This window comes from Grammomys surdaster, unplaced genomic scaffold (assembly GCF_004785775.1).
Source record: "Grammomys surdaster isolate TR1022 unplaced genomic scaffold, NIH_TR_1.0 125876, whole genome shotgun sequence".
Lineage (NCBI taxonomy): Eukaryota > Metazoa > Chordata > Mammalia > Rodentia > Muridae > Grammomys > Grammomys surdaster.
The window spans coordinates 2,315,641-2,336,658 of NW_021620701.1; the positions used below are offsets into that span (position 1 = coordinate 2,315,641).

At 41.2% G+C, this 21,018-nt stretch overlaps 1 protein-coding gene and 1 non-coding gene across 3 annotated transcripts in view; one reads left to right on the forward strand and one right to left on the reverse strand.

Annotated features, from left to right (window-relative positions):
* Positions 1 to 21,018, forward strand: part of Arhgef28 (Rho guanine nucleotide exchange factor 28) — a 174,600-nt gene that overhangs the window by 151,742 nt on the left and 1,840 nt on the right. The window contains exon 35 of one of the 2 annotated variants that reach the window (XM_028790206.1): positions 15,001 to 15,006. The exons of the other annotated variant lie outside the window; for it this stretch is intronic. Coding sequence (XP_028646039.1) covers positions 15,001 to 15,006 — 6 coding nt within the window. The remainder of the gene's footprint in view (positions 1 to 15,000; positions 15,007 to 21,018) is intronic. 2 annotated transcript variants of the gene reach the window in all.
* On the reverse strand, positions 14,600 to 14,726 carry LOC114608117. The gene has a single exon (XR_003709300.1). It is a non-coding gene; the product is annotated as a small nucleolar RNA SNORA40 (small nucleolar RNA).

A 21,018-nucleotide genomic window follows, 5' to 3' on the forward strand; every position in this document is an offset into this window, starting at 1 on the left:
GTTGAGATTCCGAAGTAACATGCTAATAACATGAATGTGTCTCCCAACACTGTAAAGCCAGCAGCTTATGATTAGAACCTGAAGATGTAAGCATGTTAAAGAGACATTTGTCCCTGCCAGGCTCACAAGAGGCACTTTACAGATATTCTTACTAATCATTTCAGAATGTCGTGCAATGTATTTTGATTATTTTTACTCCCAACTCCTTACCCATACTCCACTTCATGCCCTAAGGGACCCTTGTAGTCATTATCATTAACCTTGTCCTCCAGGGAAAGCCCCAAAGCACAGTGTTTAGTTTCTTTTTGTTTCTGCCTAGAACACCAACCGACCACACTTATAGACCCAAAGGAAAGTACCAAAATGTAGGACATTCTGACAGTAAGAATGAGCTTTTCAATTTTAGATGAAAGGCTACTATCAAGATTAACCAAGCCATAATGGATGCATCCCATAATCACATCCCCAGAACAAACCTCTAATCGCTTTGGGTTTTTGAGTGGGCTCTCTTACTGCAAAGAAGAGGCCAGTCACAGGCAACAGAAGGAAATGGATATGAATAATTTTTTACCTTAAGTTTAAGAGATCTGACCTTCATCTCCTTAAGACCGATTCACCCCAAACAGTCTGTGCCTGTCAGTCCCAGACAAACTGACAAAAACCAAGCCTGGATCTAAAGCAGCTTCTGTTCATCCTTACTACTTGAATGAATTGCATGTGTGATAATTTTTGTAATACTTGTCTACTCCACTAGAGAATGGGCGTCATCTGGGTGCAAAACTCCATGTGTCTCCTTAGTTAGCTGCACTTTCACAGGCACCACGCACGGAGTTCAGTGTATAGCAGGTGTCTAGTGAATATTTATGAAATGAATTAAGGCCCAAGCTCTTCTTTCTCCCTCCTCCTCTCCCTCTTCCTCCTCTTTCTCTTCCTTCTCCTTATTTTCCCTCCTCCTTTCTCCTCCCTTCTTCTCTATCTCCTCCCTCCAACTTTCCTTCCTCCCTCCTTCTCTCCCTCCCCTCTCCTCTTTCCTTCTCCTCCTTTCAAATAAGGCAATTACATTCAACTATATGTTCCTGAATTTATGTTTCGCTTTTTAAAAACTGGCTTCAGTACTGAGTGTCAGCTTGGTATAAGCATTTCTGTACAATGCTAGAGAAGGTCTTTCATCATTAGTGATTTTTTTTTTTCATTTAGGACATGGTAGCTGCCACATGGCCATGTGTAGTAAATGGAAATAAGTTAAAATGTGTTTTCCGTAAAATACTTTGAGTTAGCTGAGTCTCCTGGAATCGACTCACTGCTGTCATTTGTGGGAGAAGACACATAAACAACTCACCACGTAAGAATTGTTCCATCAAAGCCAGCTTATCTGGTCACCGGGGCATTATTATTTTTAACATAAAACATCGTGAATACCAGTATATTCAGTGTGGGTGGCTAGCTGAGGGTCAGTGAAACACTGTCCTAAGCTCCTTTTCTTCTGCTAAATCCTATTTAACAGTCCAGTGTCTCTCCCCAGGCAAAACAATTAGGGGTTGTTTAGCTAAGTACACTCCTAGAGTGTGAACTGACTTCCCTGGCACGACCTGCTGCTTGTCAGCCTTAAAATGTGGCCTGAAATATCACACACTTATTATAGCCATCTGCAGAGTGAGGATGCTGTCATCTTGAGAAGTATATCCCCTTGTTTCGCCAGACTGGAACACATTTCACATTCTGGCTAAGGAGGAGAAATGACTGTGAATGGACCTTGGGCCAGATGATAAATAAGTCTGTGCAGATGTTAATTTGTCATAATAAATCACTAATGAGTCTCCTTGGATAATGGGTCAGATATCCATTACATGTATATGTATGTATATATGGTATTAATTCAATTTAATTTGATATGTTGATGTTTGGTTGGAAGATTTACCTAGAGAAAACTGTAGATGCTCAAAGTTTCAAAATATGTAAGATAGAACACTGAGCCTTTCTTTGCACAATTACACAGTAAGGCGTTCCAAATTCTGTAACAACATTTTTTAATTTTTAAATTTTTTTTGTATGTGTGCATGTGGCCTGCATGCCTGTGTGTATACAGTGCACACACGTGTATGCACAAATACAGAGGCCAGAGGTTGAAGTTTGTTGTCTATCTCTCTCACTCTCCACCATATTTGTAAGGTATCTGTTAATGAGACTGGGGCTCCTTATTTCAGCGAGATTAGCTTGCCAGCAAGCTCTGGGCATCCTCCTATTTCTGCCTAAGAAGCACAGCACAGAAATACCACCACACCTGGTTTTTATATGGGGCTTGGGACCTGAATTTATTCTCATGCTTGAGAAGCAAGCACTTTATCCACTGATCCATCTCTTTAGCCCCCAAATATAAATACCCCCTTTTCTCCATAGCTCTCTGCCCAGATTTCCTTCTTAAAACATAGCATGCTAGATACTTGGATTGAGTATAGACCTCAGGGAGCACGCAGCAGAAACATAAGAGGTTCTACTTTATGGAGATGTGGCTGCATTTTCTTCCCCTAGCGCGGTGCTCTAAGGCTTTGGAGGAAACATTCACAAGCAAAGCACTGGCAGAGTTTTAATTTTCTTTAATGACTTGCTTCCTACCAGTGATCTTGGCACCCTGTGCAGCGATTTGCCACCAATTAATCACGCAGAATGGTGTAATGCCGCAGCGAGGGCATTGCCCTCTGTGAGTCTCATAAATCTACCAGAAACAAACAACAGGAATCTCGTGCTTAAGACTCTTCATGCAAAACATCAAATGCGGAGGTGATTTTATGCTGTTTTTTAAATACGTCCTAGGAAGCTTGAGTACTTTCTCATGGACTCTGAGTTTTGCAGTTCCAGTGTCTCCGGAATGATTTGTCTTAAGTTCTTGTTATGGGAGTCCGTATCAGGAGTGTGGCTTTGTGTTTTTCTCTGATTTCAGGGCAATCATTGCTCAACTGTGAGCGACCATGTTTTAGGGATTGTTAGTAGGGATGTCTTAGAAAGGATGCATGTTTCCACCCTGGGAATCCATGACATTTACAGATGGCAGGATGTGGGGTAGTGCAATATGGGAAGTCAAGGAGCCTTCACGACACATAGCTTTGCCAGAAGCTTCTGGGGCCTGTGTTCGGAATCTTCAGCCTGTCGTCTTGTCAGTTCAGATGTATGCTTATAGTTAACTGCTTAGCTGTGATGGGCTTCTCCTCCTAATTTGAGAATAGTAAATATGAATCTATTTAGTATTAAAATTCTATGAGCCTAAACCCTGAGGCATACATACAGTGTGTCTTTATAAATGTTCTTATGCTTCTGTCTTTAGAATATTCTTGCAACAGGAATATGCAAGCCTGGCATCTATTCCATCTGATTCAAAATCAACCCCCCTTTATAGAAGCTAAAGGTTTTCAAAGCTGGTTTACTTCCAATGAACAGATCGAATGTCTGACTTGGAATGGATTTATTCCTACCGAAAAGTCATGTATGTTTGTCCAGATTGGCAGAATCATTGCAAATGGAGCCCATACTCTATTTTTAGTTTCTTAATGCTCTGGTTCAACTGGAATCCTAAAATACATGCGATTTTTGTTTTAGTATGCAAACTACTTGCCATCGACTTGTAGACTGGAGGGGAGGGAAGACAGTATGGTGACTTATTTTATCCAGAACATAATGGTCTGTTAGTAAGTGTGTGGTAATGGGGTCACAGTATGAGGAAGTGAACTTGCCTATTAATGTCTCCTGAGGTCTGGGACCTGAAACCATGGGCACCATGAGAGTTTGGTTATACTCCAAAAGAGTATTTAGCTTTTGTCTAGAGTCCTCCACTCAGCTACTGTCTTAGTTAGGGTTTTACTGCTGTGAACAGACACCATGACCAAGGCTACTCTTATAAGGACAACATTTAATTGGGGCTGGCTTACAGGTTCAGCGTTTCAGTCCATTATCATCAAGGTGGGAAAATGGCAGCATCCAGGCAGGAATAGTGCAGGAGGAACTGAGAGTTCTACATCTTTATCTGAAGACTGCTAGCAGAATACTGACTTCCAGGCAGCTAGAATGAGAGTCTTAAAGCCCACACCCACAGTGACACACCTATTCCAACAAGACCACACCTTCTAATCCTGCCACTCCCTGGGACGAGCATATATAAACCATCACAGCTACCTACACATTTATGTGTGTACATTCGTTGTTTTTGTTTTTAAGATTTATCACTTACTTATGTGTATAGATATATGTGGGGGTTTTACATCAGCTTGACACATGATAGAGTCATAAGTGAGAAAATGCTTTCATAAGATTGGCCTGTGAACAAGCCTGTAGTGTACTTTCTTGGTTGGTGATTGAAGCAGGAAAGGCCAGTCTAATATGGGTGGGACCATCCCTGGGCTGGTGGTCCTGCGTGCTATGAAAAAGCAAGCTAAGCAAGCCATGAGAAGCACGCCATTAAGCAAGCAGCACCCCTTCATGGTGTCTGTGTCAGTACCTGCTTGTGGCTCTTAACATGTTTGAGTTACTGTCCTGATTTCCTTTGATGGTGGACTATAATATTGAAGTGTAAGCAATATAAATTCTTTCCTCCCAAACTTGCTCATGGTCATCGTGTTTCATCCAAACAGTAAAAACCTTAACTAAGACTCTGTGTGTGTGTGTGTGTGTGTGTGTGTGTGTGTGTTTTGCCCATGGAATCACCAACTGCAGAGCTCTGACAGAGCTTCCAACACTATTAATTACTGAGCCATCTCCACAGCCTGCTTTTGTTTTTAAACTTAGATGATGCTCCACCTGAGGTGAAGCACTGTGAAAACGCAGACTGACTTTTGTGAGTTACTCTGTTCTGAGCTGGCTTTGAGTCAGTTACTTTCATGAACAAGAAGGAAATACCTGAAATTTCCATTGTCTGAGCTGAGAGCAAACACTCCTGGGAAAAGTCACGTTAAAAGTAGCCAGGTTTTGGTGGACAAGATGGCTCAGTAGGTAAAAGTGTTGGTTTTGCTCAATCCTCTCAAGAAAAGTGAGAGGAGAGAAAACAATTCTACAAATACCCTCTGACCTCCACACATGCATGCTGTGGCAAGCACCCCCCCTCCTGGCATCAAGCGTACATACATACACTATAATAATAACAAACACATAATACATGTTTAAGTAACCAAGTTGCAGAAGTTATTGCATTGCAGTAGTTTCTATGATTCTTGGTAAAATATAGAAGGATTATCTTTTTCAAATGCCTCTGCCAGTAAATTAAAATATTTCATCTCTATATGTGTCAGATGATAGCTGTAGATATTTGTATAAGGATATAGGATAGGTAGAGATGCCAGAGTCAGTCTCTTCCTACAACTTCAAAGACCCAGTAACTATCTAGTTTTCTTACTGACAGGATGGGGCCAGGATTAAATTCATTCTTTTAAATTATAAATCCAAGTGTTCCCATCCTAAAGCATCTGTTTCATCAGACAGACAGACTACTTCTGGGATGGTTATTTTCAAGATTATGAGATCATTGTTTAACTTGATGACGTATGTGGTTTAGAAAAATTCCAGAAGTGTTTTACAGAGGGTTTGGCTAAATGGCTGCATCAGCACTAGCCCAGATCTAAACCAAACCAAACCAAACCAAACCAAACCAAACCAAACCAAACCAAACCAAACCAAACCAAACCAACCTAACCTGGTCTGGTTGAAACCATTTTGGACTGGAATGTACCAACCTGGTCTGGTTGAAACCATTTTGGACTGGAATGTTGACAAACTTAATCAGACCTGATATGTCTCCAGAAGGAAAGCAGGTAAGGTGATTTTTCTCCGCCATCCAGAGATTGGTAAGAAAATGACAGATGCTGCCAATGCCTGCAATCAAGTTTGAGCAAGAATGAACTGACTGCCCCTTTCAGTGTAGTGATGCTTACATGCATGTATTGGTGTCTTGCTGATTCACAAGGAAGGACACATGAGCGGATGAGCAAGTGAATGTGTGGGAGAAAGAACTTGATTTGTTTTGGGCAGTGGAGGGGATGCGCTGTCATGGTGATTAAGGCAGAGAGTCTGGGACTTAGGCCTGGGTTCAGATTCCAGCTCAGTCACTTATCTATGAAATTTTAAACGGGTATTTAAAATTATTTGGTGTATCTCAGATTTCTCACACTCCTGATAATATCTCCTTTGTGGGTGGCATAAGGATTACATACGGCAATACATGTAAAATTCTCAGGATTCAGTAAACACCACTGATGATGTTATCTCTGTGGTGAGAGAGGTCTGAGATTTTAGGAGATGCATCGGTTACTTGAGCCATTGGCCTGCTTCCACAGTGCTCTCTGGTGATGGGAAGTGCCTCTTATGCCCCATTTGGGATGATGCCATTACATCTTTGCTAATGTTCCACAACTTGACTGGTTGGCTGGCCTTAGGTATTATGTGATTTTCTTTTTACGTTCCCATGGCAATATTGGGAAATGCTGTTGAGGGGTTGGCAGGAGGGTTTTGTACACTCCTGTTGTATTTATTCACATGTTCTGTGACCGTCCTGCAGTGTCTAACCATCGCATCTTCCTCCACAGCCTGGCATCTTTCAGGACAGTTGGTTTTTTTTTTTAAGACATCTTCTGGAAATACTGATGTCATTGAATGTTGAAATCAACTCCTTGCATGTGGCACACCCTTCAGATACAGTTCCCCCACCCGCCCTGGAAACTCTTGAAATCCAAATGACATATCTCAGCATAATTTGCTACAGGGGTTGTGTTTTGCAACCCAAATCAGGCACAATGAACTTCAGACAGGGTTTTGTTTACAACAGCCCCATACACAAGCACAACCTTAGTCCACACTGAGAATGTGGTCAAGGGCTGGTGTTCTGTCTTCTTAGGATTTGCCTGTGTCAGACATAAGAAGTAATGGCTCCTGGAGGCCTTCTGTATGTGGAAGTTGGTCACCTTGAGGAAGCACAGGAGGTTATGTGTACCCTAGAGACAAGATCCAGCTTCTAGTAACCTGGCCTCATAGAATTTCGGTCTTTTTTACCTGATGGTAAAGATGATAAAGGAACTATCCAGTCAAGTTGTTTTGGTTCCTCTCTGCAGCAAGCTGGTACCCATGGCTCATCAACTTCCTCTGTCATCAGTATCCCCACTACCTCATACTTCGACCTCATCATCCCTCCCCTCCTCCTCCTTCAGAGTTACTCTGGGCCATTTTCTTCCAAGGGCCTCTCCAGACATACTTGGCTAGGGTCAAGAGTTTCTCGCACATGGCTCTGTGGAAGCAAATAGAAACTTTGGTTCCCTTCACAAAGTTCCCTCTATATTCCCCTCCAGACAGTGTGGTGCTTTATGTAGCATATCAATATGTCAAGGTATAAATTACATTTAGTAAAATTCTTAGCCGTTAACTTGACTATCCAGTTTTATAGAAAGAACAGCAAGGTACAAAACATTTCTGTCAATCTGGAGAGTCCACTTACACGCTTTTTCAGTCAAGCCTCAGACCAGCGGAGACCACACCTATGCTTCCCGTCACCACAGGCTAATTTTGCTTTTTCTAGAATGTAATGGAATCAGTCAGCCCATAGCCTTTTGTGTGCCTGGTTTGTTTTTGCCCATCATGTTATTTTTGAGATGTATCCACGTTGATGCATGGGCCTGTGACAGGTTTCTTTGTTTTACAGAGTAAAGTGCCTAAGAGTAGAATTACTATGGGGGTAGGTGCCCATTTAACATAAAGAAAACATGGGGATTTTTTGAAAGTAAATGCGTCACTGTTAAATCTGCTGAGTACTAAGCACAGATCTATTTCACCTTGGTTTCTAATGCCCAGCCCACTAAGGGCACACAGTAGGGACTCAGTGTAGCCTAGCCCAGTGACTGGCACACAGTAGGGACTCAGGGTTGCCCAGACCAGTGAAGGACACACAGTAGGAACTCAATGTTTATAGAAAGATGAACGAGATGCTCAAATTAGTCTTCATTCTGAAATACCCTCTGATCACAAACAATTGCTTTGTTCATTAAATGAGGCAGGGGTTTGTCTGACTAATGCAGGTTCCTTAAGATCAGGTAAAGAATGGGGGAACACAGCCTCCTTCTCACTCTGTTCTTGAGTGAGCCTCTTGTGTCAGGGTGGTTTGGGAAGGGAAGCCAGCAATGCAGGGATGTGGAACCATAGAGGAGACTTGATCACTAAGAGTCACCAAGTTTTATAAAACCCTCTGAGGTTAAAACTTCCCTTCTCTCCTATCGTGGACCCTGATTTTTCAGTTCTCTTCCTCTTTAGTCCCCTGCATTTCACACAAACAGGACACCTTTGCTCATAATATCTAGCATTTCCCCATCATAATGGCTATACACTTCACCGGAATGACCTTCCATGAAAGGCTGTTGACATCTTGGTGAGCGTTTGAGGTTCAATTCAGATGCCTTCTTCTCCCCCAAAACCTGTCTTGGTCATTACATCTGGAAACTACTCTGTTCTGGAGAGTTTTTTATAGTAGTGTTCATTAGCTACTGAGTAGGATGGCCCACCTATTGAACTTAGCTGTATTTCTACCTTGTTATTCTACAAAGGGACAGGCAACTCCATGGCCACAAGCTTGAAGGCCCTCAGCATAGCAGCCGGGACTGCCAGGCATGAAGGGAGTACCTGAGGCTACCAAACACGGCTTCTGCTCTTGTGTCTTAAAATTGTCTGACCAGATGGGTGTCGTTTCTTGAGCAGAATTGTTTGTCAAAGAAACAGATCTGTGTCAAAAGAGGAAGTTACTCTACAACCTTGGTTCTTTTGTCACCTGGATAAGCAAAGGCTGCTAGCTGGCTTTCCTTCAGCTCTGGTTTTGGTCACAGGTCAGGAAATACAAATACCAACAGGTACACGGCTCCATTTCATGCTCCATGTGCATATTTACAAGACAACCTTGAGTCAATTCTCTTGAGAGAGATGTTTCCAAAGAGATAGTCATTTATTCTCTCTCTCTCCCTCTCCGCCTCCCTTCCCCCTCCTCCTCCCCCCTCCTCCTCCCCATTCCTCCTCCTTCTTCCCTCTCTCCCTTCCTCTTCACTGTGTAAAGTTTATTCTTTAACTGAATAGTAGTTCTGCTTCTGTCCCCAAAGTGTTGGAATTACAGGTATGCGCCACAACACCTGGCTTGCTTTTGATTGCTGTTTCAATAATTTAAAAAAAAATCTTAATGTTTCCCACTTTCCTATAAACTTCCTACTTTGTAATTCTATAACTCTTAAAGTGTTTTCATGTTAGTGTTTGAAAGCATAGTGATCTTTGCAATGATAACAAGCTTGGAGAGAACCAAGGTATGAGACTTTGCTCAAACCATACACGCTTGCTGTATATTACACCGTGCTTTCTAAGTTATAATCTTTTTGAGGGACATAAACGCAAGGCTGTAATTAGAAAGGATACTTCAGGATTTGGCTTCTTAGCAAATGTCATTTTAAACAAATGAGAATTATCAAGTTAATGTTTCTCATTAAAAACTACAAAACAAAAAATATAATATAGTGCACAAAAAAATGCCAATTTTTCCAAAAAGAATGGGCCTGCAAATTCTCCAACATCCGTCATTTTGTAGTTAATCAAGATGGAGGAAAATCCTCATTCATGGGCAGTGAAAACAAAGAGCTGGATTTCATTTTTAAAAATCTGGTAATAGCATAATTACAAAGAAGCAGGTAGAACTAATTAGGTTGGGTGTGTTTGACTAAATTGCTTGCCTTCTTCTGGATTAAAGGGAAATACCAAGTCTGGTATGCAGGATAGTGTAGCACCTGCTTTCCCCTCTACTGAAGCAGTAAGCAGTCAATGCAGTATTAAAATTCCTAGGTTGACTTCCTGCCTTAGTCAGTGGGCACAGAAATGATTCTTCTTCTCTCAGCAAAATGAGAAGCATAACTCTTTCAGCGTGGGTAGCGTCAAGCTGCTGGCAGTTTCCAGAATGCCTGCTCTGTTGTTGTTGTGCTTAGGCACTCCCTGGAGCCCTAGAAAGATCCGGTACCATGATGATACCGCCTATAGCTGTGTGATACTTCATCCAGCATTTCTTCCCTCTTTCCAGTCATGCCAGGATTTGATTGTTCTGCTTTACTTAGGATGAACACACCTCTTGTCTACCTGGATATGTCGTGAACAGTTTCAAACAGACACAGATTAACAGACGGGTGTAGTAATTCTTCGTATACCATCACAAAGTTATGTGTAGTCATATTTCATCCAGATTCACACCTCCCTTAATTCTGTGTTTAATGTAAATTGTAACCATTTGCATATGTGTATATTAAGCCCTGAACATTTTAATAATATCTGTACTAGATAAGGTACTCTTTTAAAAAAATACATTCTATTTTATTCACCTAATAATGATTATTTGCACATATGATTGTTGCAAAGAAAATATAACATAGAATTATCTTCAATTTATAACAAATGCTTTAAATGTGGATTAAATAAGGTTAACCTACATAGTGTCATTAAGACACATGTTCATACCTCAGAGTAACTTCTGAGAGTCAAATAGAAACACCAGTTTGTAAAATCTAATCTCAATACTAGAATTGCTTCATATAGCTTGAGCAATTAAAATACAGCATTCCATTCCAGGGCTTTATATTTTGGATATTCACCACACGACCTCCCCTTAAAGGAATCGCTGATGCAAATTTTTTTTTTTTAACACCATCATCACCACACCTAGGGGAAGAATTGACAGGAATTCCATATCAACATATGACAGCTGTATGATTAAATTTCCAGTAGTTTTACAAATATCATGTGTGCATTTTCCCAGTTATTAAAAATAAGCTATTGAAGTAAACAGCATATTGCCACAGCAGTTCCTTCCTGTGAGCTTGATGCATTCATTAGTATAGAAGGTTTAATCATGGAAGTTGCAAATGTAGAGGACGGAACAGCTGGCCACACAGTGAGCGCTTAGCATCATTTGGCTATGTTAGCTTCAGGTCACTGTGTTTTCTTCCTAGGGAATGCTGACTCACAGAGAAAGCTGTTGTCCTCTTGGGACTCTCAGTTTCCTCTTCAGAGCTGACCAACACCCTAACTGTGGTGAATATCATCACTACACGTTGTTTTCACTCTCCTCCCTAGGCATGAATGTGCGCCCATATCTCATATGTCAATGATATTTTTTTTGTTTTATTTTTAAAAGTAAACATTTCAGTATCGATTACCATAGTTAGGATTCCTTATGATGTTTAGGATCTGTTCCTATGACTGTTATGTACATGTCTTTCTATAGCTTGCTTTTCAGCTTCATGTATGTGATACACGCTATTCCAACTTATGAAGGAGGACAGTGTATTCCTTACCTTACGAATGAGGAAGTAGCATGTTTCCTATGCTTTTCCATTACAAATTATGATCAGTAACATTCAGTCCTTGTGCACATGAATGAGAGTTTACTTAGAATATAACACTCAGAGGTGGGAAGGGATCCTTAGCTTTGCTGGACTGTTGTTTTGTTTCGTTTTTTCTACAGTTGTGTAGTATACTATTGCTATTGGTGCTTGTGACTCCCAGTGCTTCTGGTCCTCCTCAGGGCTCAGCATCATTAGGATGCTGAGATTCTGTAGGCATAATGCTTATCACAATAGTGAGACGTTCTTTCCATCCATTCTGTCTGATCGCCAGTGAGAGACAGTATCCTTGCATGGTCAGTAGCTTTTCACGCCCCACCTCCTGTGACTTCTGTGTTTATGCTATTGTTGCTTTTTAACGCCTACATTCTAGAATTTCAAAAGATCCACTCTTAGAAATTCCTTTCAAATTGGCTCACTGCATTTTTGTTCTCAGAGAAGTGGTGTTCAAAGAAAATCTTTTTACACTTACATGTGGACCCTTTTAAGATCAGAAAGAGATTCTCTTCCTCCCTCCCTCCTTCCCTTCTTCCTTTTCTTTCACTCTGCCTGTCTTAAATTTTGCGCGATGATTCCTTTGTCCTTCTGCTCCAGTATGGACTTGTGTTCTCTCTTGCTTGTCCCTTCATAGCTATGCTCCTGTGTGGAAACATGTAAGCGCAGCACCCAGCTTCCTTCTCTCTAATATATGCCTTTATAGGAATATATACAGGCATGTGTGTGTGTGTGTGTGTGTACATGTGCATGTGTGTGCATGTTGTGTGTATGTGATTTTGTGTACATGTGAGTATGTTATGCATTTGTGTGTGCATTTGTTTTTGTGTGTGTGTATTACGTACATACACACCTTGGTGGAAAAGCTGCTTGCTGGAGTGATGTATTTCCTAAGAAAAAATGTAGTAAAAATAAATTTTCTAGTAAATTGAAATATTGTATCACATTTATGTTTGCCACTGTGACATTTAGTTTTTAACAGTTCACCCAGTTGGATTTGGGAGGACTGGTTGTTCCATGTCCTCTGATTCCTGCTGAAAAGTCTGACCTGTCTGGCTCCTGATCTTTCCTTTGTGACCTGCTCAGCTCTAGAGACTTTTAGAACCATCTTGTCCTCATTTGTATAAGTTTTATGATAGCTGTCTGTAAGATCGTCTGCTAAATAATTTTTATGAGTTATTCATTGGGCCCTTTTCACTCAGAGATGTGTTTCCTTCTGTTCTGGGAAAATGGTCTTTTTTATCTTCCTTCTCCTCCTCCTCCTCCTCCTCCTGCTCCTCCTCCTCCCCCTCCTCCTCCTCCTCCTCCTCCTCTTTCCCCTCCTCCTCTTCCTCCTCCTCCTCCCTTTTCTTCCTCTTTTTAAATACTGCTTCTCTTTACTTACATCACTGGAAGTGCTTTTCTGTGGAAGTTGGATTTCTCCAATTCTCTTTTTTATTGTTTTTTTCCCTTTTCCATTTTTATATTTCTTTACATCTTAACTCTGCTATTATCCCATCCCATTGACTTTTAAAAACATTTTTGCATGTGTGCATATGATGTGTGTGCGAGCGCACACACATGTATGCATCCACATGACCCACATGCAGAGGTCAGAGGATAACTCAGGTGTTGGGCCTCATCTTCTATCTGGTTTGACACAGGATCTTTCTTGTCCTCATCCCTGTACACACCAGGCTAGCTGGCCTGCAAGCTTTTAAAGAATCTGGTCTTTGCCTCCGATATCTCCGTAAGAGCACTAGGTCCAGGCCGATGTGGACTGTTGTATCTAGTGTTCACATCAGCTCAAAGGATCGGCACTCAGCTTGTCAGGCTTTACAGCAACACTTCATTCACAGAACCGTCTCCCTCGCCTCCATTAAGTTTTTTTCAACTCAGCTATCATTATTTTGATTTCTGAGAAATATCCCTCAATTTTCTTACTGTTACTATTTAATAGACTCTAGTTTTATGTTTGGAGTGCCTCTTCAATATTCCTTTAAAGATGCTTACTAACCATGGGTTTCAGAAGTTTTCTTCAGCTTTCCATGTGCCTTAGATTGGCCTCTGGCTTTGCTTTCAGCTTCTTCAGTAGTAGTTCGCGTGGTAGCTCCCATTTTGGATTATGGCAGTTGAATTGATTGACAGACATGTTCAAAGTATGTAGAACTGTGTCTGGTGTGGATAAGAAGTCAATATTTTATTTTGGTTGTATTCTTTAATGGTTTTCCACAAGTCTGGATATTTACATTCATATATCATCTTGAAATCCATTTTAAAAAGCTAAACAGAAAGTTGAACCTTTTCCAGCCAAAATAATGAAAAATAGTAAAGATTGGTTTTGTAAGAAACCTGAGACATTTTTAATTTAAAAACTTTGTCCTGTGCATCTGTTTTGCTTGGTTTCAAGAAGCAGCCCAAATAGTATACTAGGAAAACACAGATCCCACTGACATCTGCAAACTACTGGAGGTTGATATATGTCATTCTAAGTTAAAGAATGTTCAAGTTGTTCTTTGTAGTAACCATTTTCTCCATTCTTGGGTTTTTGGCTTTTTTTTCTCTCATGGAGAGAAGAGAGTGATAGCCCCAGATTCCTAATGATTTATAGCCTATCTATACTTTGAGTAAGTGCGTGGGTGTGTGCTCTGCTGCTGAACATTATCCCATGTGTCATCACGGGAGAAAGTTGAGGGCTGCTGTGACTCCAGGTACCTGAGTTCACCAATGAGTGGATGGAGATTCCAGACAGGTATTGCGATAGTCATCAAAGTTCAAATGATATCAGTGACTTAATGGCAGAAGGCCTGCAGAGGAATTCTACCTTTCCTGTGCATGCTGGCGAGGGTCTGCCACCAAGCCAAATCCCAGCCTACAGCTCCGCCTTCCCTTCTCTTACACTGTGATTCTGCCAAGGTGACCAAACTAACTGCATTTCAATTTTTAAGTTGTTTTCCCTGATTTATCCTATTTGCTTTTGAATTATTAACTTATTTTATATATATGAGTACACTGTAGCTGTCTTCAGATACACCAGAAGAGGGCATCAGATCCCATTACAGGTGGTTGTGAGCCACCATGTGGTTGCTTGGAATTGAACTCAGGACCTCTGGGAAGAGCAGTCAGTGCTCCTAACCACTGAGCCATATCTCCAGTCCCTTCTATTTTCTTTACAATGACAATTTTTTGTTCTAAGAACCAACCTTATCATCAATACCACTGTCTCTTTGGACTGTCTTTAGAACCACACTCTTTCTTATATGTATCAAGACTCATGCTAAACAGTGACTTCTGGGTAACAGAAGCAGCTTTATTTTTGTGTTTGTCTTTATGTCTCTGTCCACTAGATCAACACACACACACACACACACACACACACACACACACACACACACACAGAGAGAGAGAGAGAGAGAGAGAGAGAGAGAGAGAGAGAGAGAGAGAGACACACACACACACACAAGTGCTACTCACTTATAGTCCCTCCTGTTTATTTTCAGGAAGCATACAAGGTAATGGACTTCATTGTGACATTTGCATATCTGTGTCATACTTCACTCCTGCTCTTCCTTCCTCCCCACATGCCCTGCCCCCTTACTCTATCTCTTGCTAATCTTCTTCCTAACAAAATCATTGCAATTCCAAGTGGCTGGTTTCCTGGCGAGTCTGATCAAGGTAGTTCCAAGTTTTGAACCAGGTATTCACTAATGCATGCATTCATCTGATAATGTATTGACATCTGTTCTTACTATAACTGGAAATTTACTTTGATATTATTGAGTTAGATGAACTACGTTATTTCCTGTGTCTTGAGCATGTCAGTTTCAAATGAATTCAATCTAGAAAGGGCAAAGATTAGAAATCCAAATTTCAGAAGAACCTCTCCTAATTCATTGCTAAAGGTAGACAGACCTGGCATATCAAATGAGATGCTTTCTAGATTAGAATTCACCTAAGAGATGTTATTGGCTTCCTAGGCAAAAACAAAGACCATTTTGGAATCAGTATCAGTTTTTATAGGGACATATAAATGCAAATTAACCTCATGCATTTTATGGGCAATTTTTTACATCTTTCTAAAGCACATGGAAACCCAGTAATGAATCTGCCAATGACTCATTATCCCGTTACACTAAAATTGATGTAAACATGCTTGCATACAGGAAAGGCTCCTAATGCACCACCACAGTGTTCCACTTATATAGAACATATAGAAGTTATATTGTCGGAACAGAGGACCTTTTATGATATTAGCATCCAAATATGTGAAAGGCTGTTGACTTTTAAGAGTAGTCATGGCAATTTTCAAACATACACAAAGGCCGTTTGATGAATTCCATCTACCCAGAGCCAGTTTTAACTCTTACCAACCCACAGTTGCCCTTGGGTTTATCCCCACTTCTCTTTCCAGTTGAGTTATCTTCAACATATCCAAGACTCCTCGCCATTTTATTGGAAAAGTATCTCATTGTTGTTTTCTGAAGGAACCCAGTTTTTCATCCTGTAATGTCATTATCCCACCCAAAACAATATTGACAATTGTTACTTAAAATCAAGCTGTCAGTGTATGATTAACAATGATTGTCTTACGAATACCCTTGATGATTGATTGTTCTGTGAAAATAAAGTCCAAATCATTTCATATTTTACCTTTAATTGACATATTCCTTAAGACTATTTTAACTCTAAAGTTCATTTGCCTCTCTCTTTTAACGCAGACTTTTAACATTCAATTTCTTTGTTGCAAAGGGCAGATTGAATTTTCTGGGTAAAAAAAAACCCTACATTCCAGAGTTTGCTGAGTATATCCCTGTGGTACCATTTTTCATATTCTACAGCTGTATGTAGTTCCTTTGGCTGAGTATAGACTTTTGATGGAATGCAGGCCTCTATCCTATATGGAAGCATCTCTATGGATGGAGCTGTGCATTTCTTTCTCATCCCATCATGGAGTGCAGAGTGTCTGCTTCCTTCCATGAGTATGATGCAGGCTTGAGCCCTGGTTCAGCTGCCAGCCTGACCTAAATAACCATTATGGAGTTTCCTGCTAGCTTTTCTCATCATAGTTTTCAGCAACCACTAATGAGTCTGGCCTTGCTCCACTGTAGCTCTGAGCTTCTGGATTTAGAAGACCTTACCTACTTCCACCCTCTTGCCCAGGGCTCATTCTGGCACCTTGCTCGTTTGTTTTCTCTGCATAGTCTCTAATGGATTTATCATTCTCTAGTGCCCTGGCCTGCATTAGTTTCACAGAACAGAATACTGTCTGGGACACCGTGAGAAGAGACTCCCTGGTTACATTGCTGATGTTGACCATCTCAAGAACATTCAAAATACCAACATCCAGTTTTCAGTCACAATGTTAAGAGCCATTGTCACACAATTTACTTTCTTTATAATTTCAATGTGCTCACACCACATACATTCACTCCTTCCCTCCCTCCCTTCTTTCCTCCCTCCCTTCCTCCCTTTTTCCCTCCCTCCCTTTCTCCCTTCCTTTCTCCCTCCCTCATTACTTTATTTTAGGTGCAGTATTGGTACACAAGGACTAGGGAAAAAGAGAGTCACAACATTAATTTAGAATTTTTTTGTTTGTCTCAGCTCTCAACTCTAGATTGCGTTTCCCATCAGCCCACATCCTGTTTTGTGGCTCACTATGGAAAATCGAATTGAGCAAAATTAGGGACAAAGACCAGTTTTCCTTTGCTCTGAAGATACCTCAAGCTCTGTTCAATAAATGTTTTCCATTAGAGGGAAAATGTTGTTCATTAATGCTCCCGAGGAAAAAAAATAATGATTGCCAGTGATGCCATCAGGAAATGATTTTTTAAATGTTTCAGAGTGTAAGCATGAATCAGTGACTAAGTGGGGATACAAATGATTCTGGAGAATTGCAACATTAATGATAAAGTCGTCTCTTGGAGAAGAAGTTATTCTAGGAAAGTGTGACTTTTGAGTTTGGGGACATACATGAGGGACATAGTAGTAGTAAGCCACACAAGTCAGAAAGCTTGATTGAAATAAACAAGAACAGAGCCATGGCTTGTGGAGTTCTGTTGTGTGGGGTAAGAAGGGTTAAACAGTGTGACATCAGCGATGTCAACAGTAGACTAAACATGCTCAGTGCACCCCGGGCGTCTGGGTCCTTGGCCATTGCTATGTTGCTGGGTTCATTCAGACCGTGGCACTTATGCCTATGATGAAAGTTACAGTGTTTTTAATGTTAAACTTTCATTTCAAAATGGTCATGATGTCAAGTGGCTTTGCCTGAAGGATGTGGCAGCACATACTAGTAATCTTAGCATTGGTGAGGTAGAGGCAAGAGGATCATGAGTTCAAGGTCAGCCTGAACTACACAGTGAGATTCTATCTGAAACACAGACACACACACACAAGAAAATAAATATGTAAATAAATAAAATGTTTTCATATACAGAAAATTCAGGAAAAGACAAAGAATACGTTAACTAAATGTCTTCAAATTAGAGACGAGCCTTGTCTTGTTGACAAGCGACTCTTATATTTGCTGGTCACGAGAACAGAGATCAAGTGTAGATTGTAGCTCTGAATGGTACCAGTTAGAGTCCCAGGCCTTTAAGGATAATGTGTCGGCTCTGTTCAAACATGTGTTGCTGAGAAGGTTGAAGACAGACAAGTGGAAAAAAAGATGACTCCCTTATAAACAGTAATTTAAACGCAACTTCAAGTAATGGATTTGATTGCCTTGTGCATTCTTTTGTTTTGTCTTACCTCTAGAATGTTGTTTGTAAAGTCGCTGAACCCAAACAGAAACGTAAGAGAATTTCATGATTTCAGCCCAATCCTTCACGACTTGCCCAGGGCGACATTTCACCCCATGGTGTAGCGCTGAATCACTTCACAGTTTATGAGTCACTTTGTTGGTCGTAGATATAATACGATGATGTTTTCTAAACCGTTTGTAAGCTGGTCACGAAAATAGCTAACTATCAAGTTGGTTCAAAATGCCGCCATTTATGGAGCTACACTGGAAGGCCAAATGTCTTCAGTGTTTGTTAGAAACTCCAGCATTAGGGAACAGAGGAAAGGATGAAAGCCATATACGCCAGTGTCAACAGGCAGGCTGTCACAGAGGGGATCATCTCGGGTTGAGCATGCATGTCCCTTAGCAAGGAGCGTGTTGTTTTGTACCAAACGTCTACATGAGAAAGAAATGATACCAGTCAGATGGAGAAAATCTCTTCCATTTTAAGCTGCATTAGGGAGCTAGCCTGGACTCACAGTGGCCCTCACAATTTCTTTTGCAAGTTGAGGTTTTAGTAGCCCAGCCGGTAGCCCAGACTTGAAGCAGAAAAGGCCCCGAAGTAAACTTCTCCTTTTCCACTTGGTTTAGCCAGACTTTTGGGTTTTTAAATGTGTTTTGGTTTATTTGTCTCTATTTTAGGTTTAGTAATCTGTACTCTGTTCTGCTTCCAGACATGTGGTGAGGTTCAAATTATTCAGTCAAAAGAGAGAGTGTTGTAGTTTTGAAATTGTATCTCAATAGACTCGTGTCTGCCTTTCAGTTCTCTAGCTCCTGGTCCCATTAATATTTCTTTGTTTATTAAAAAATTAGGAAGTTTTATTTTTCTTTTCATGAATTATCAGGCATTTTGGTCACCAATGAAACTGGATAATTTCATTTTAACTCCCCAAGAATTCTGCTTTCTGAACTGGTGAGGTTCCATTTGAAGAAATATACTTCCGGTGTGAGGATCATATTCTTTGGGGTAAAAAAATATGGAAACAGTTACTCTGCTAGAGTTCTATCGGGGGCAGAAATAGAGTAATAAGATCAGGAATTGCAGAATGGCTTCTAGTTCAAAATCAGACTGACTGACCTTGCCTATATAGTTCAGGTAGAAGTGAAGAAAGAACAGGGAGCAAGAAATTGAGTTCCCCTCTGGGTGACGCAGGGCCACGCAGCATCCTCCTGGGTGTCACAGGGCCACACAGCATCCAGCTGGGATGGCCAGTCACCTTAGGGCTCAACGTCCTGGCAGAAATAGTGTTCTCTTATGTTTTCATCCTCATTCCAAATATTCTGATTAAAGCCCTGATCCCCACTATACATATGCAAGTGTGTGCGCGCACACTCTCCTGTGCAAGTGTGTGCACACACACACTCTCCTGTGCAAGTGTGTATATACACACACTCTCCTGTGCAAGTGTGTGCACACACACTCCTGTGCAAGTGTGTGTACACACACACTCTCCTGTGCAAGTGTGCACACACACTCTCCTGTCCCATGACCATTATTGTGTCTCTGTCTTCTGGAACTACAGCCAATCATTTAAAGATCGGAGAATTTTTTTTTTCCAATACATACTTGGTTCTTTGGCTTGCTTTTTGCTTTGCTCCTGAAGCCATTAATGAGACATCCAAGATTGCCAGACCTCTGGGAAATTTGGATTCTGTTTCATCCCAGAGGCTAGGAGCTTCATGGATTACAGGAGTGTGCCCGGAGCTGTCAGATTTCTGCAATCAGCTCCTTACTGCCTCTTTCCATGGGTGATTTTTTTTTCCATTCTCAGTGTAATGATTTGTGTGTCCTAGCTGGCCCGTCCATTGGCAAGGGGGCAGAGCTGCTGCAGCATAGGTGACCTGCCCAAATCTGCCAGTATTTGCTTGATGAAAGTGTTGAGATTTTTTTCCTTTGAAGTTGTTTTGTGTCAACATCAGCTGTTCCAACAGCTGGAGAGAGGAATTAAGGTCGTGTGAACAGCATCATGTCTACAGACAAATACACCCTGTCTCTTAAAGTGGTAAAGTGAGATGGGGAAGCACTTCGGGTTGATTTGTAGTCTTTCCTGGGTTGATTTGAAATCACTGCTTGGGATCTTTGCATTTGTCTGACTGTAGGGGAGGTTGCTGTCTGTAATTATTGCCCTGTTGGTTTAAGGGGGCTTAGTACATCTTTTTTTTTCCTTCTGTCTTTTAGGAGGGTGAGTGGAGAGAAGATGTTAGACATGTAGGATCTTGTAAGTCACTTCCAGCTCACCGAGAAGTGAGGTCATGAGACCTGAGGAGAGAGGTGTCTTTCTGGAGCCTCAGTCCTCTAAGCTGATGTCGGGATACTTCCAGCTGTGTAATGCTGGGCAAAAAAAATTGAACTAGCCTGAGCCTTAGTTTCTCAACTTGCAAACTGTGGGTTACATTTTGGGTTGCAAAGAGATGGTGAACGTAAAAGACTTGGCACAGCTTTTGGGCTGGTGGCAAGAAGATACTGACAGATATGATGGCTCTCGCTCAGAGTCATCTTCAACAGCCTTTAGATAACTCATTCCTTGGGTTTGAGATACAAGACTTAATGTCACATTGCCCCAGCGTAAGAGATTTTCTTCCTGGGTTGGTGGCATAGCTCAAGTGGTAGACTGCCCGCCTAACATATATTCAGAACACCATGAGTTGATCCACGGCGCCACATAAACTGAGCATGGTTGCTCGTATCTGTAATTCCACAACCCAGAGAGTCAGGAGATTTGGAAATTTAAGGTATTCCTTGGCTATACCAGGATATGAGAGACCCTGTCTCAAGAAGAAGAAGAAGAAGAAGAGGAGGAGGAGGAAGAGGAGGAGGAGGAAGTGGAGGAGGAGAAGGAGGAGGAGGAGGAGGAGGAGGAGGAGGAGGAGGAGGAGGAGGAG